The 17,764-nt window shown below is 38.0% G+C and overlaps 1 protein-coding gene across 6 annotated transcripts in view; it reads right to left on the bottom strand.

Annotated features, from left to right (window-relative positions):
• The window catches only part of LOC122550015 (voltage-dependent L-type calcium channel subunit beta-2-like), a 332,286-nt gene that overhangs the window by 165,696 nt on the left and 148,826 nt on the right, over window positions 1–17,764 (bottom strand). Inside the window, exon 1 of one of the 6 annotated variants that reach the window (XM_043690403.1) lies at window positions 16,153–16,207. The exons of 4 other annotated variants lie outside the window; for them this stretch is intronic. In XM_043690403.1, coding sequence (XP_043546338.1) covers window positions 16,153–16,179 — 27 coding nt within the window. In that variant the 5' untranslated portion in view covers window positions 16,180–16,207. Of the gene's footprint in view, window positions 1–14,749; window positions 15,587–16,152; window positions 16,208–17,764 lie in introns of those variants that run through there. One more of the 6 variants, XM_043690397.1, reaches the window with a different exon arrangement.

The raw sequence follows: 17,764 nt of genomic DNA, 5'->3' as shown, positions 1-17,764 counted from the left end.
GAGGGCCCCTCTGGACTTTCAAATTGGCACAGATTAATTATGGAATGTATTCCCCTTGACGTCCTTACAAATATGGTGCACCAAAAGACCGAATTATTTAATAAAATATGGCAGCCCTTCTTGAATTACATAAATACAGATATTTCGGCTATCCTAACAAGGGCTTTTATTTAATTGAGATTACAAACCTGGCTGGTCCGGGGCCCCTTAGGAGAGGAATCCCGCACGAATACGGGTTTTATTACATCTGAGGTTAATACATTCCGAGCATGTAAGAGACTTAAATATATACTCTGGTTAGTTGTAGGTTAGATTAGTAGATAGTTGAGTTTTGATTTTTTTTTCTTTTTCGGTATTTTTGTTTTTCCTTTCTCTTGTTAAATTTTGGCAATTGTATATTTGATTTAATTGTATATCAATGTTTATATTTGAGAGTTTTGCTTATTTTTGTAAACTTGTAAAAATGTTAAATTTCTAATAAAAATATCTATAAAAACAAATAAAATTCTATTATTATGGTCACTCTTTTTCAAAGGTTCCTTTACAACAAGATTATTAATTAGCCACTTTCATTGCAAAATATGAGATCCAAAAATAGTCTATTCTCTAATTGGTTCCTCAATATATTAAAAAACCATCTCACATACTTTCCAAAACTTCACCCTTTTCACCATATTCATGCTAATTAGAATTACTCAGTCTGTCTATAGATCAAAATCCCTCATGATTACTGTATTACCCCTAATCTTCTTTATGTTGTGACTTACATTCCCACTGTTGTTTTTTGGCTACCAAATTACTGCCAATGTTTTCTACACCATGCTGTTTCTTAATTATTCTTCCAAAACGAATTATAATTGGTGAAGTTTAGAACTAAGGTCATCCCTCACAACAGTACTTAAGTTCCTCATCAATTAACATTGCTACTGCAGCACCTTTTCCCAGTATCCTGTCCTTCTCGAATGTCATGTATAATCAGAAATTCAGGTCCCAGCTTTGGTTTCCATGTGGCCACGTTGCTGCAATGGCTATTGGGTCATGCATACGAAGTTTTATTTGGGATGATAACTCATCCATTTTGTTGTGAATGCTGTGGACATTCAGACACAGAGCACTTAATTCAGTTCTTTCCTGTTTATGCAAACTGGAACCCTATTTGCTGGCAAGGTCCAAGTTTGCAATAACTGTCCCTTACTGCCATATTCTGATCATCACTATTATTGCTACCTTGATCAACGAACTTGTCATTTCCCTAGAATATACTCAATTTTCTCCCATATGGTTCCTTCACTATCCTCCCTCCCCAACCTCTACAGTTTAAACCCATCCTTACTTGTCTAGTTATACAAATGACTGGAACAACTTTATCTTATTTACCCTATACCAATTTGCATGTGACTCAGGTAGTACGGCACAATTACATGTGATGTTCTGCTTTATAATTTATTGCCAAATTACTCACACCCCCTGTAGAGAAACTCTTTCCTTGGCTTTCCTTTGTTGTTGGTACCTCCATGGAGCGTGACAATTGGATTCCCCCCCTTCCTACTACAAGTTTCTCACATTAGCAGATTGCCCAAAAGCTGACACTGGGCAGGCAATACAACTGTTTGGAATCTCACTCTCAGATGCAAAGAAGTGTGTCTAACCCCTGACTATACTGTGCCCCACTGCATTTCTTTTTAAGTTCTCCCACCTAAACAGCTTCTGGTGTCATGGTGCAATAATAATTTTTTTCTTTCATATTACAGCCTCCATTCTTGTCCACTCAAGTTGTGAGAATCTCATACTCCTTGCTGAATTCCAAGGGTTGGTCTTCTACTCCCATGTTCTTGATGCCTTTACTTGTCTGGCTCATAGTCACACACTCTTATTCCTGACTACTGACCAAATCTCACAATACGAACCTAAGGAGGTGCCTTTGCAGTCTGGAATAAAGTTTCCAGGTAACTTCCTCCTCCTTTATGTGTCACAGTGTCTGCAGCTCATTAATGTTAAGCTGAAGCACAAGTGGCAGACCCTTACTACAGATGTGATTGCACTGGTTTACAGTGACATCCAGGAGCTCGCACATGCTGCAGTCATGACACATCACCTGTTCTGCCCATCATTGTGTTAGTTAAATATATTCCTCTTAAATTCATAATTCTGTTATTCACTGAATTTCCTCACAAACCAAACCCCAGTTTTACACTTTATGCACTCAAGCAAAATCAGCGTTCCCTATATTTTTACATTAGTTTCTACTCAATCTGTTCAGGGATGTTATTTCTATTTATCTGGAGCATGACTCAGGGGTCCTGGCTCAGAGACAGGGACATTTAGACCCTTATATTTTTATTCTCTGAAAAACGATGATGAGTCCACTCAGCAAAAATTGCACTTGTTTAGTCCAGCTATCTAATTAACGAGTTACAATTGTTTGTGTCAAACTGGAAGTAGCTTAACTTGCCTCTTAAACAGTTCTTTAATTAATTGCGAAATGTAACAAAGAATATTCTTTAGACAAAGCTTGGAATGTAATAGAATAGTCATTTAAGAAACTTGAAGAGTTTGATAAAATACTTCCAGTTATTATACATCAATTATTATACAGGTGATGTGTCATGACCTCTACCTACTGGGGCTCCAAACAGAAACAGCGAGTCAGAGACCTTTAGAACATAGAACAATACAGCGCAAAACAGACCCTTCGGCCCTCAATGTTTCGCCGACCCGTGAACTATTCTCAGCTTGTCCCCCTACACTATCTCATCAAGATTCCGTGTGCTCATTCAAGGATTGTTTAAATGACCTTCTAGCCAACTCATCATGATTCCATGAAAGATCCATCCAATTTCACTTTGTTGCTTTACCAGATAATGCTGCAAGTAATTGACCTCAAACGCCAATAAGGCCTCAATAATTATTAACTCTCTTAAAGCAAAGAGACTGCAGTGTGAAATTAACCTATACCCATTCCTTCCAATGCAGGTAGAGGTGGAGTTGGGCATTAAATTTTGCACCCTAATTTTGAATTTAGTCATGTAGCTACCCAAAGGTGCACTTAGCCTGAGCTGCATGCTGCAAGTAGAATGACTTTAGTGAATAGTGGAGCAATGGTTTCCAGTAGCAGTGGACACTTTACTCCAAGAGATGAACAGAATGAAAGATGTCTTATTTTGACAGGGGACAAAGTGTCTCAAGACAGTCACTATAAAGGCAGTGGGACCAGAGACTTGCCATGTCTATGCCAGCTGTGCAGCCCTGAGGACCTGAAGGCATACAGCCTCCAGAAGTTCAATGAACTCAAATAAATCTGGCTATGTTTGTTGCGTCTTCATTCACTCCTGCTCCTCTTACCACTTTTGAAATTAATCTTCAGTGGGAACAAACATGGATCCTGTCCTTGATACCACGTGAGCACTGCCTATTTGTAAGATCTTCTCAGTAATGATCAATTCAGAGATAATCTATTGAGTAGCCATTGCATGAATTTTGACATAGTAATCCGTGTGGGGTCTGCTAACCTCTGAGGGAACATCCTATGGTTCAGCTAATCTCCATACTTCCTTGCATGAAATTTATGCTAAGAGTACATTTTTTATAAAATTTCACACGTACACTCATTGCTTACAAGTTAAAAAGAATATTTGATGATTTTAACAGTTTATTTACAAAAATATAACACCACCTATTTTTCAGGCGAGATAATCAAATGTTTTAAATTGCAAGCGTTTGCAATATTACTGTAGAAAACAAGAAAATAAAATCTTGAATAACATTCAGTTTTAAAGTGGATCAGTACCAAACCAAAAAAAAACAAAACAGCTTTATAACACATCTTTAGTTATCCATGGTTGTTTTCTTAGATGCATAGCTTGATAAAAGTTTCATAATCTGGTTTGGTCCGTTTCTTTTAAACGTTGGAACAGTGATAAATACAATTCTTTAAATGGAGATTGTAGATGGTTGCAATTTTGAAGAACATTAATAAGCAGCCTTGATATATCATGTTATCAGGAGAACAATCTGAACTGTTTGTATTCTTGGGTCTCTTCTAATTATTAGCAGTTCGTGTTTCATATTTCTTAATATTACTTTCCATTTCAGTTTGTATTTCCTTGGATACTCAGAGTGCAGCTCCAACCAAACCAGGGTCCCAATGGAAAAGCAGTAAGCAGTAAATATATCATAACTGAGGGGAAACAAGGAGGATAACGATCTTGTAACAGTGTGGTAATACATTTTGATCCCAATTGTTGTCAACATTAGAGAAAATGAAGTAATTTCTCATCAGCATGAGATTCAGATTAAATGCTGAATCCTCCCTTATTATTAGTTAAAATACTTGCTTATAAGGGAGTGTCAGAATTAGAATGTGACACAGTGTGGTAGCACAGAAGCATGTTTATACTTAATTTATTGTTCAGACATGCGATGATACAGTTAACTTATAAGGAGCTTGCTTCCTAAAATAGAACCTTTGATAAAATAAATGACATAATGTCAGTAGGGAAGTTTAGAGTATTGCTTTGGGGATGTGAGGATGAGGTGGTATGAGGGTCTAAGCAGTGAGATGGAACTTGCACTTGGACATTCTGGCACAGAGATGGGGACACCACTAGTGCATCATAAGAGCCACATCATTGGAAAGAAATATGGTCAGCAGGATTCAAACTTATCTGGGAATCCCAAAGGGCTTCAAGCACATTGCTTGAGTACCTTGTCCACAATTACAGCCTCAGGAATAATGTTTCTGCCATTACAATGATTTGTGAGGCATGGCACCAGTCAACAATTAGTGAAATCAAAGGCACTTATTTGAGAATGTCTAAGTGAGTAATCAAACTGCCTACTGCATTTTAAAGTTAACTTATAAGAGTACACTTCCTAAAATAGAAATTTTGATATAATAAATTACATATTATCGATAGAGAAGGTTAGAATATTGGTTTGAGGACTTGAGGGTGAGGTGGTAAGAGGGACTTCTTCAGTATTGAGCTAATATTACATGAATTGCTGTGGTGTACAAAGTTAAAAATTGTACACCCCAGTCCAACACCGGCATCTCCAAATCATGAATTGCTGTAGGTTTTTGAGTGGGCATTGGAAAGCTCTTGTCATCTAGTCCTCGGTTGTCTTCTGTAGTGGGAACGCATGGCAAAGAGAGAGGAGGGTGGCCCAAAGTTTGCTTCATTCAAGCCAAGTCCTTGGATGATTTGCATCTGATGCTCATGTTGACTACAAGTTAAAGCAGTTGCATTGTAGAAATTAACACATTTAAAGACTTGTTGGCGTGTTGTACTATTATTTTGAGCCTGAGTGTAAACTCATAACTGCAAAATAAATATATTTATTTTGGGGTTTATTAATTGTAATTTCATTTGGAAAGAAGCTGAACTGAAAGGGAACATTGTTGCCAGGTGTTTTCTTACATTGGACTTCGCCACACCAATAATAGCTTTTAAATATAAAATGTTAGTTTGAAGTACATTTGTTACTGAAGACCTCAGTTACTAAGCACCTGAATCTTTACGATTAGGTACTGTTACAGGATACTTAGGAACGCCAGTTTTTTTAAAAATCATATAATTGGTTCAGTGCCAGGGACCTATAATGCTGGTTTCATAGTGACTTCCCTGTCCACATCAATGGACTACATTATAACTGGAATTAATTGTGCCAAACTGGAGGAGCCTGTTAGCAAGGCAAAGAATGAAGCAATAAGTTTGATTTTAAAAGCTATTTTAATTAAGATATCCACGAGAACCCTCATACTAATGCCCCTCTTGGCATTTTAAAAACTGTTACATTGGGAATTAACTCAACCTCTTGTCAAAGTCTTCAAATCGAACAGCATAGAAGGAAGCTGTTTGATTCATTTACTCTTTGCCAGCTTTTGGGAAAAGAGATCCATTTAGTTACTCCATTCTGATTTGGAAACATATTGTTGCACCTTCAGCGTTGTTGATTCAAAGTCTGATGTCACTGCCTCACAGCACTGAGAGTGCACTTGCACCAGATGGTCTGTAGCATGTCAAAAAGGTGACTCACCACCAGCTTCTCAAATACAAAGAGACAGATAATATGATTGGTCAGGAGGACAAGCCTGCAGGTTATACCATGCAGGATGCCTGGTAATTTTAGGTCCACAGCCTGGGGTCAGTCAACATATGGACAACTTCCTTAAGGAGTCCTCACTGAGCTCACTGGTGGTAGCGTCAGCCCAAGTCCATTATCTGTTAATCTGTTCATTATTTAAAAGTATGGCTAAATGAAATCTCCAAATCATGGTTTTCTTTCATGTTATATCAGGCTCAAATTAAGAATAAGTACACATTACTACTTCAATTACATGCTGTTAACACGAAGAACAACAACACAGGAACCAGTTAGCTATTCCCAAGAACTGTCCTTTATATCCTGATGGGCAAAGTTTACCATGTGATATCAGTTAATGCTTTCAGGTCTTAATTGCCATATTCAGTAGCTGGTAATTCTCAAAAGAGAGGCTTCCTTCCAAGATGGTGCATAAGTCTCACTTAAAGTAATTACGTTGCTCCTGATGTTAAATTGATGTAGGTAAACCATCAGGATCAAAAACAGGCTCCCCTCCCCCCCACCCTGATAGGTTAGCTGGGAGGCATATTGGGGTTCACAACACCATGTAAAATGCAGGCTAGCTTTTCCATGTTTTTCCTATCTAGTCTTTTCACACATTTAAGTGTCTTTATCAAACCTCCTAGTAGTGCCCATTATCTAAGGATACAATCTTCTTTATCTCTATGCCATTCATTTTACTATAATCCTTTATTCTATAACCATTCTAACAAATCATTTCTGTACATTGTCCAAGGAGCTCACTTCCTTCATAAGTGTGGTGACCAAGATTGGACACAACAGCATAGCATGGGCTTAATTAATGTTTCACATACATTTAGCACAGCTTTCTGGCTCTTGCATTCTACACCTTAACTTATAAAGCCCATTTATATGGCTTATCAACTGTTTTGTTCACCTATCTTGTCACCTTCAAAGATTTGTGCACAATCACTGCTAGGTCTTTCAATTCTTGCATCCTCACTAAAATTGTGCCTTTTAGTACAGTATAATTTCTCCAACTAAAATGTGCCATTTGACACTGTTCTGTATTAAAATCCATCATTATGTCCATCAATTGCAAATTTTGAAACAATGTCCTGTATTGCAGAGGAAATTAGATTACATCCCTCTCTCTGAGCCAGAAGCTCTGGATTTGAGCACCATCCAGGACTTGGTAGCCAGGGAAAGTGCATTCAGAACATATATAATGATTATCAACCTAGGATGCTTCCAACACATACCAATGGCAGGTGATAAGAATTGGAAAGATTTCTGACCCACATGATGAAGAGACCATTGGAGCCTCTACCGTCTCTAAGTACTGTTTCAGCCTGCATGGTAAGTGCATTCTGCCACAGAAACTCCTAGATCCTGAGTAAACTGTAACACAGCATCATCACCAGCACCATTACCACCCCATCAGAATCAAGTTAATAATGGTCGAGCTCCAGTATCATTTGTTCTTGCCTCAAAACACTTCTGCCTTTGCATACAAGAGCAATTCTATTCCTATAAATAAAACATGAATTTCAAATTTGTACAAATCATATAATGTAATCACTAATTTCAGTTTTCAAAATTAACGACAATGAGTTCTCCTTCCTATTTTGTTGTTTGTTTTATATTGTAATTCAAATATCCTTTAAGTCCTGCCCTTTAATTATGCTGTTTTGTTAGATGTAAATGCTGAAAGAAGGAATTATAGTCGTTAATCTTTGTGACAACTACTTGTTTTTCTAATCAGAATAATCAGTAGGATTGTTTAAATATGTCCTGGAACATAAATGGATCCAAGTCTCTTTTTCCTTAGGTAATACTCGACATATAACCCTGGAAGAGGCAATGACATTTACTTTTGGTTACAATGAGAAAAATTGTTTATGATAATAATGTTTCTTTCTTTTAACCCCCCCCCCCCCCCCCCAGCACAATCCCTTCTTGTCATTGCGGCTGCAAAGTGAGGGGTGAGGATGAGATTTTACCTGCACTCAGCATTAGTGGATTTTTAAATCTCAAGCTGGCCAGGTCACAAGGCAAAAAGCCTTGTCCAGGATCTCCAAGGTCAAATTTCTTAAATTAGGAACACAGGAACAGGAGTAGGCCATTCAGCCTCTCAAGCCTGTTCCAGCATTCAATGAGATCACAGCTGAGCTGAGGCTTAATTCCATAAGGGCCTTTGGCCTTTATCCCTTAAAACCTTTGCTTAACAAAAATTATCTATCTCTGATTTAAAATTCAAAACTGACTCTACATCTACTGCCATTAACGGAAAACAGTTCCAAACATTAACCACCCTTTGTGTGTAGAGTACTTCCTAACATCTCTCCTAAACAGTCTGACCCTAATTCTCAGACTACGCTCTTAGTTCTAGAATCCCTGACCAGTTGAAATAGTTTATCTCCTGTCTTTTCCTGATAATATCACTAAGATCTCGATTAGATCACCTCTTAAACCTTTTAAATTCTAAAGGAAACAGGCCGAATTTGTCTAATCTCTTCTCATAAATTAACCCCTGAAGTCTAGATATCATTTTAAAACCTAAAATCTACATTTTCCTCCTTCCAAGACAATATATCCTATTAGAGTCAGAGTTGTACAGCACAGAAATAGACCCTTCAGTCCAACTTGTCCATGCCAACCAGATATCTTAAATTTATTTAGTTCCATTTGCCATCATTTAGCCCATGCCCCTCTAAACCCTTCCTATTCATGTACCCATCCAGATGCTTTTTAAACATTGTAATTCTATCAGCTTCTAACTCCTCTGGCCGCTCATTCCATACACACACCGCCCCACATGAAAAGGTTGCCCTTTAGGTCCCTTTTTCATCTTAATCAGAATAAATAGATTTTCATAGCAGATGACATTCTGTAACAGCAGCATACATGAGTTTACAGACAGCAATGTTACACCGGAATCCGTATCAGCAGCAAGTGTCTGCAGTTTGAGGAATTCTAGCTGAGGATTGTTCAGGTGGAGTGTGAGCTGCAGACAATGTGGGGCATCAGGGAGCAGAAGAGTGATCTATTAAGTAAGGTAAGGCAAGTTATAAAAGGTCACAGGCCTGAAATTTTTTCTCTCATCTCAGATGCTGCCAAATTAGTTTGGTATTCCCTGTCTTTATTTCAGATTTCCAGCATCCACAATAATTTCCTCTAAGGCAATAGGCTGGTATTATGTAATGTGAAAGGATTAATTAATAATCTTTCAATAAAGGAGCCTCTAAGGAACACTCTCTGTAATATGATAGAATTTTACATTTTGAATGGGATTTAATTAATTCAGGAATTAGGGTGTTAAAGCTAAACATATTAAATTATTTGGTATGAGAGGCAATTCGGCGATGTCCATCAGAGAATTACATGAAATACATGACGCCAGACATTGCCATTAAAGAATTAATGTTTTATTTAAAAGAAAACCATATTCCTTTTCAGGTAAAGTCCATGGAAAAGTTGCCCAACAATGCCGAACAAGAATATTCAAAGACAGCTTATTACAGTTATAATACTTCATCTTTACTTTATAATACTTATTATAATAGAAGCTTAGAAGAGTGTAATAAGCCTGATGATTGAACAGATTTTCAAAGGAGGACCAAGAAACCGAAAATGAAAGAGTGAAGATGAGAGGAGACTCGATTAGATTGTAAACAATACATTTGCCAACAGGGAGAGATGAGCAAAAGTAAACGAGGATGCCATTTGAAACAGAGACAAGTGAAGGCACTTTAGAGAATAAAAATGGTAGAGATGGTGAACACCTAATCCTAGCTGAAAAGGTTGGACTGAGCTGCCTCCCCAGGGCCTGCTGTCCTCAACTAATTTTATGATCATCAGGCCACTAATTAGCTCAGGGCAGGACTTTTACATCCCGCAGAGCTCCTGGTTAATACAATGCTGACAAATTTGTTCACATTTTCTGAATGTGTAACTAGTAGAATAGACAACAAAGTATCAGTGGATATTCCAAAATGATTGGAGTATAAGACTAAAACAGTCTCACTATAACTACAGGGTGTGAGGTTGCAACTGATGTATTAGTGCAGTTTTTGGTCTCCTTAACCAAGGTTAAAAGTACTTGTCATAATGGGAGTATAATGAAGGTTTACTTGGTTGGTTCCTGAAATTAGGTATTACTTCTGCGAGAAATGATTGAGAGGACTTGGCCTTTATTGTCTCCAGTTCAAAAAAATGAGTGGTCATCTGCTTGAAACATTAAAAATTCTTAAGGAGCTTGAAAGAGTAGATGCTGAGAAAATCCCTCCCCCGGTTGGGGAATCTAGAACACAGAATCACAGTCTTCCAATAAATGGTCAGCCATTTAAGACTGAGATAGTGAGCAATTTTTTTTCATTTTAATAGTTCTAAACCTTTGGAATGCTCTATTCAAAAACTGTGGCTGCTGAGTCATTGCGTATATTCAAAACTGTCATCAGTAGATTTTAAGTACAAAGGAAATTCAAGGCTATGGATTAATGTGGGTGGAGTTGACGTAAAAGATCAGACATTTTCTTATTGAATGGCACAGCAGTCTCTGAGGGACCTTACTCCTATCTCTTATTTTATGCACAATGTGAGTACTCTTGCTTTATTTTCTGATTGCATAAAACAATGGCATTTTGCAGTACAGCAAAACACATGGAGCAATATGGTTACTCAAAGTTATCAATCAAAGAAACTGTGATAATCAAATTACATTTATTAAAGGAACCAGTCACCCAATTTAAATTTGAAATAAGAGCAAACTTCCATCATCCTTTATCTAGCACAAGTTCAGTGAGAAACCTAGATAAGGGTTATGGTTGGAAGACCCTGAATGGAAAACAAGAGAAAAGGAAAATGAGCTAAATCAGTAGTCATTATGTGATGACATACTTGGTCTTTTTGCTCAACAGCAATCTTCTAAAATTTGAGGATGTCAGGTTATTCCAGCTATAAATTGCTAGAAAAGATTTAGAATAAAAAATGATGCAATGTGTTTTTATTTAACCAGAGTGAATAAAAACAATATTTGCTGTTGTGTATGGTATGCATGACTACTTTCAAATTAAGGGATAAAGTTCAGTTCATTCACTGATATAGAAATTTACCAGTATGCATTCAATAAAGTTCTCCAGGGGAAATCACAAGCATATATGATGGTGCACCAAATTGGTGGTAGCTTTTCATCTTGGATTGGAAATTGGTTGGATGACAGGAGACAGGCAATTTAGATAAATCTAATTGGCAAGCCATGAGCTTACTGAAGTTGTCAGGCAGCAAGAGATTGATGATGCCCCTAGACACCCCTTCAGGTGCACCTCAGTCAATATGAAACAGAGTTGCATGTGCTAACTCCTGAGAAGTTGTACAAAAACATAAACAGCATTGCCATTAGAGCCTGTGTCAAAGAATGATTATCATGTGCTCTACGAGATTTATGCTGGATAAGATTTCTTAAAGCATTTGATCGTTGAAGGCCCAAACTAATGAAAATCCAATGTCGGGGTTTCTCAGCATTCGTACACACATGAGGACTGAAAGCAAGTTCTTGATACTGAAAGTCAATGGAGGTCAAATTATTGGTAGGCACAAGGCAACAATATTAAGGCTATGTCAAGACCAACTGAATAGAGTCGGTAAACATTCATGCACTCTTGGTCTGAGTATATTTTCTGGTCCAAGACTTCCAACAAGACTAGCCTACAGCTTAAGCATATCGTTTAAGTAATGATATGCAGAAAACATCCAAATATAGTTAGGACAAAAGAAGAAGCATTAACCAAAATTCTTTGTCACATCTTAATATTTAAAAGGCCACAAAAGTTGGGATTCTTGGTAAGCCAGCAATTATTATAGGCTATCCTCTCTATGTCTCTAAGGAAAACTGCAGATCACAATAGTGATCACAGCTACAACGTGGATGCTATTATAATGTTATTTATTCAAATGAAACATCTGACCTTGAACCAACTGTCCGTCCCACCTGCTCAGTTTAGCGGGATAAAATTCTAAATGCTCAGATCCTGGCAATTCCTGAGTAAATAAGGAACCTGGGTGTGTTTAAGTGCTCACCCATCTGTTTTCTGTTCTTCTGAATAACTGATTCACCAGCTATTTCTCTTCCTAATGATTATTTCTTGTTCAAATGATGCAAAAAGTGCCAATGTATTTTCCAAGGAGTAAAAGAGTAAGCTATCCCATGTTAATTATTTGGATAATTTAATTTTCACCGTAAAAATAAAAATCTATTAACCATTTCCTTATTTTTTAATAAGAAAAGAAAAACACATTAATAAAATGAAAAAATGATCTGAGCAGTGTGAAGTGTGCTATCACATTGTAACAGAAGTATTACATCCTTTACATTTCCTGTAAACTAAAAAAGATTAGACATTACAGGAACTTGGTATAAAATTCCCATTTTCCACTCCCTGTTGCAACTTCCCGCTTCTATTGTTTGCTTGTAGCGCAGCAAGAATAGGTGCAGAATGCTTGATTTCACGATAATGTTGTTAAACAAAAAAACAGTCACTGACAGCTTCTAAAAGGGTTTTATATACAGAGACTGTAAGTGATGCAAGAATGGATCACAGTTGAAGCGGATTAAAAACCAGCAAATGTGAAGCAGTGGCCATTTTTATTCATCTGGCAGTGTTCTGCATCTGCTCCTTTTAAAGTGTTGTTACAGTATTACTGCAAGCATTATTAATAACCTCACCTGTCTTTCTTTTTTAGTTGACAAAAATTATGGTCAAATCAATCACAGTTAATATGAAACCATTAGCCAAACAATTGCAATTTCTCTGAAAGATAGTGTTATCTCATGCCATAAATTGATGACAATTTCTGTATATGTCAACTGAAACATTCAGCCTAAAATCTAACTGAAATTTGATGCAAGTTTAAATATATTATATCCCTTAATGGCTAAACATCACAATGCTATTTGACTCCAGGGCTCCTTTACTTTAAGTGGATTTCCTTGTCTCCAGTTCTGTATTTACTTCACAATATGCAACATTCCTTGCAAAGTGGACAAACAGCATGGTCTGTTCTTAGTCCATCACCATTGTTTCTTTCAAACCTTTAAGTAGTGACATGAAAGCAGCTGATGGAGATCCATGCTCTAATTTGCCCTGCCTCTTTCAGAAGCATTCTCCCCTGGGTCTCCCCACAGCAGGCTGCCGAGATAAGGAGTTTAGCATAGATGGAAAATGAAAATGAAAACCAATAACATCCCATTACTCCATGAAACAGTACCTTGCAATCATGGTATCGCTTTGCCATTGAAGCTGTTTCAGTTGGAAATAGCACTCCCAAAAATGTACATCATTTACTGCTAACTCTGTGACATAACAGGCAAAAGAAAACTTCACAAGCCATCACAAGGACGGTAAATCTGCCAATCCCAGAAGACAGGAGACATTTAAAAGCTAGCATTGCAACTTTGTATGCTGGTTAATTTATAAGCATAGCTGTAATGAAAGTGTAAATATTTGATAAGTGCAGGAGCATAAATTATGGTGGTTTTGTTTGCTCATTATTGAATTACCTGTTTTGTTTCAAAAGTTACAAACAATAATCAAAATTTATAAGCAATATATAACATTGTTAAACCTACTTTCAAATTGTTTTTGAAGAGAAGCGTTAGCTGTGCTCATCACAATGGCCAAAGAAACTTACGTTAGATATTTTATACACTAAATGTAAATAATACAAAAGGTAACATGCTGCTTGTTACCAGAAATAGAACTGATATCATTTGAAAGGCAAAATAGGTCACACTAACATCCTGTAAGTTGTTACAGCTGGATCACAGAATTACTACATACAGCACATAATAGGAGTCTCACAAAGTATGAGCAAATCAACTTGGATTTAGACTGTGCAGCACTTTACATTAAAAGAACTAATCTCTATCTAGGACTGGCATCTGTTCTTCCTGCTTTAGACCCTATTACAGGGGCAGGCCTCACTTATAGTTGATTGGAACTGCACATACGCAGATGTAAAAACAAAAGATTCAAAAACAAACCTGATGTTTCATTTCCTAAATGACACTCATCAAGATGCATCAAATAATGATGAAAGGATCTAGAGGTTACATGCTGCTTGTTTAATCTAAACTTCTTTCTGATTTACAATCTATCCATCTGTTTCTTTGTGTTTGTGGTTTTTTTTTTGTTTCAATGGGCGTACTTGCAAAGTATTCAACTTTCTTTCATGTGCTAGTAACAAACCTTGCAGATCTTATTGATCACTATCTACTACTATTCAACAAGGTTTCTATGATGAAAGCTCCTGAAATCTTTTTCACATATAAGATTCACCCGTGGGGCACAATTTCTTTTTCACTTACTACATACAAATGTGTCACAGAAACAATTGCAATTTATGAACTTCTAACTAAACAGTTGAAACATAACACAGCAGGAAAATTCATGCTCTCATACATTTGCTTCCTGGTAGTTCCAAAAAAGTGTCCCACAGGAGAAGGTTCTTCCAAATATTTAAAGAGATATTTAAAGTGACAGCTTTGAATCATTAGCTAATGTTTGATTATATTAATAAAACAGTTGAAAACTAACATTAACCTAATGCAACAATTATAAAAATCAATATAGTCTTAAACTGCAGAATGTATACACTTTAGCTGCTACCTTGATCATAAAGTACTCACCCAGGAGACATTTTTGGCCTTCGGCGTTTTAAGCATGGCAACATGCAGAATGAGGTTGACCAACAACAGCCCCACCAACATGGGAAGCTTGATGGAGATGTCCAAGTGGTCCAGTCACCCAAATCTATATAGTTCCCTGGTTTGGTTAATGGAGGCACAGTGGTAGTTAAATAAGATAGCCAAACGTCGAGCCATGTCCACTTTCACAATTGACGTTAAAAGAGAGTGGCTGTTTCCAAAATACCATTTAAAGCGATAGATTATTTTATCTTCACCACAAAAGGCTGATTCTTTTATCCCACAGTAACTACCACAACTATAGAGCAGAGATGAGACACATCATGTATCTTTGACTTGTCAGGAGTGGATCTGACATTAAGATGGATGCCACGGTGCCCAATTACGCACCAAATTTTAATGCAGACTTTGAGACTGTGACTTACATAAGCATTAGGATATAAATAAATACTGAAAAGGACTGTCACTGGGAAAGACTTGAAGGGCTGTTCCTGTTGTCTTTGGTTTTCTTTGCTGTATCCATAACAATGATAAACTTCAGTATTATTCAATACCTTGATCCCGATGATACAAGCAGTCTATTCTCAGTCCACTTAATAATGCATGAGAAAAGGCAGTTGAATCCAGCTGGTTTTTACTTTGCATAACTCACGAGTAGCTGTGTACGTCACATAGTACACCTGGTGTGAATGTGGCATTACAGCTAGTCAAGTAACTTGACAATCAGAAAGAGAGATAATTCATCTAGAAAAGTGATTCCAGTCTTTCTTGCCTTTTTTGCCTTTGTCTCTTCTCGCTTTCCTCATTTCTCTCTGTTCCTTCCTATCCCTGCCTTTCATGTCAATCTAGATTACTTAAGTAGATCCAGGCTAAATTTTGCAACTATCAGTACTGATTAGTGTGAGTTGATTGAAGGAGGATTAAAGACAACGGCCTCTGCCTTCTCACTTAACAAGCAGGTCAGTACCATTTGCAAAGTTCTTAGCTGCCCTCCCAGCACAGACCTCTATCTCGCTTAATTCATTTGCAAGCAAACAATAATTGATGTGCTGCAGTTTGTTTCTGACAAAAATATTGCTTTTGAAAAAAATGTTAGAAGTGCACCATGCAAACTAAAATTTAGGTATCATGCTCAAAAGATTGCTTAATGCATTTACTATTTGTCCATCCATCCAGATGTAAGCATTATTCAATTATACTATTTAAATATGCTTCTTACCTCATAGAACCTACAAATTTTGCACATACCTTGGAGAATATATATATTTCAGCAGGAATAAGGTTTCATTTTGGGATGAAAATATATGAAGCAAATTAAGCTGATTCTTTCAGATTGCTGGATTAGAAACATACAGATACACAGATATAAAACCATGAAATATCACCTTGCTCCAGACTGATCGGTGCACCATTTCCTATCCTCAGAAGATGCTCTCAGTCTGTGGAGAAATGCCTTGGAAATGCATTCACAAACAGAGAGTAGTTGTTTCTATGACAACGCTCACCAGATTCCAGTGTTGAAGAATATTTCGAAAGCATCGATGATAGATGGGTAATGAATTTGCATTTTCTAGTCAGTTAGTATTCTCAATCTATAAACACTGATAGCCTGAAATTACTGGAGCCCTGCCATCACTGGAAATATTAGTCCTCCCACTGATGGTTTGGCTCAGTGCCGACTGCACCTACAGTCCAGGATGGATTATTTACATAAAGAGAAACCTGGATTGTCAATACCTCCCTAGTCATTTAATTACAGGACAAAAAAGAGTACCTGTGATGGAGTGACTCATGTACTCCATGGCAGCTAAACATGGAAGACGTCTTTATTAAAATAAAACACTGTTCTTCTTTTGTTGAATTGGAGAGTCAAGTTTTTTTTGCAGCAGAGAGCGGCGGGAACTGGGTGGAAGTGAAGTCAGACCGCAGAGCTGGTTGGGAAGGTAAGTGATTGTTATTTGAGTGGGTGTGTTCTCGACCCCAGGTCCTACAAAGTAGGGCCTCACTCCCACTCTCCTCCTCTAACCTAACTTTAAAGTCCACAGACTTGCCCCAAAAAGAGAGTCCAGGGAAATTCCTGTTGAGAGAAGAGAGAGTCTTTAGCTCAGGAGTCTTCGACAAGGAGGTTGAGTGAAGTGATTACACCACAGCTGAAGAGGGTGAAAACATGACTGCCAAGCTGGTTCAGTGCGCTACGTGCTTGATGTGGGAGGTCAACGGCTCTGGTGTGTCTGGCTCGTATAAGTGTGGAAAGTGTGTGCACATTCAGCTACTGACAGAGCATACTGCAGCACTGATGAAAGAACTCGAGGACCTTGGGCTCATCCGAGAGAACGAGATCTTTCTGGACAGGACCTTCAGCGAGGTTATTACACCGACCATACCAGAAGAGAGCAGAAGAGAGAAGACGATGAGGAAGACAGAGAGGAGACAGGTGCAAGAGACCGCGGGGGAAGTACCTGTCAGGAACAAGTCGAATCTTTTGGAAACAGTAGAGGCAGATGACACTGCCAGTCCGCGAGGCGGTCAGGTCTGTCAATCAAAAGTTGGCATGGAGGCAGAGCCGAGGAGTCAGACATCGCACAGAACTGTGGTGATAGGGGACTCCGTAGTGAGAGGAACTGAACGGGGTTTCTGTGGCAACAGGTGGGATTTAAGGATGGTGTGTTGCCTTCCTGGTGCCAGGGTGAGAGACATCACAGACAGAGTGCAGGAACTCCTCAAGGACGAAGGTGAAGAGCCAGAGGTGGTGGTACATGTTGGCACAAATGATGTCGGGAAGAAGAGGAGGAACATACTACAGCGGGACTTCGGAGAACTAGGAAGAAGGCTGAAAAGCAGGACGTCCAGGGTGGTTATCTCCGGTTTGCTTCCAGTTCCTCGGGCTGGAGAGGCCAGGAACAGGGAGATAATGGACTTGAATGTGTGGCTGGGGAACTGGTGCAGGAAACAAGGATTTAAATTCTTGGATCACTGGGGTATGTTTTGTGGTAAGCA

This window comes from Chiloscyllium plagiosum, chromosome 5 (genome assembly GCF_004010195.1).
Source record: "Chiloscyllium plagiosum isolate BGI_BamShark_2017 chromosome 5, ASM401019v2, whole genome shotgun sequence".
In the NCBI taxonomy this organism is placed as follows: domain Eukaryota; kingdom Metazoa; phylum Chordata; class Chondrichthyes; order Orectolobiformes; family Hemiscylliidae; genus Chiloscyllium; species Chiloscyllium plagiosum.
This window is presented reverse-complemented; position numbering and strand designations above follow the sequence as displayed.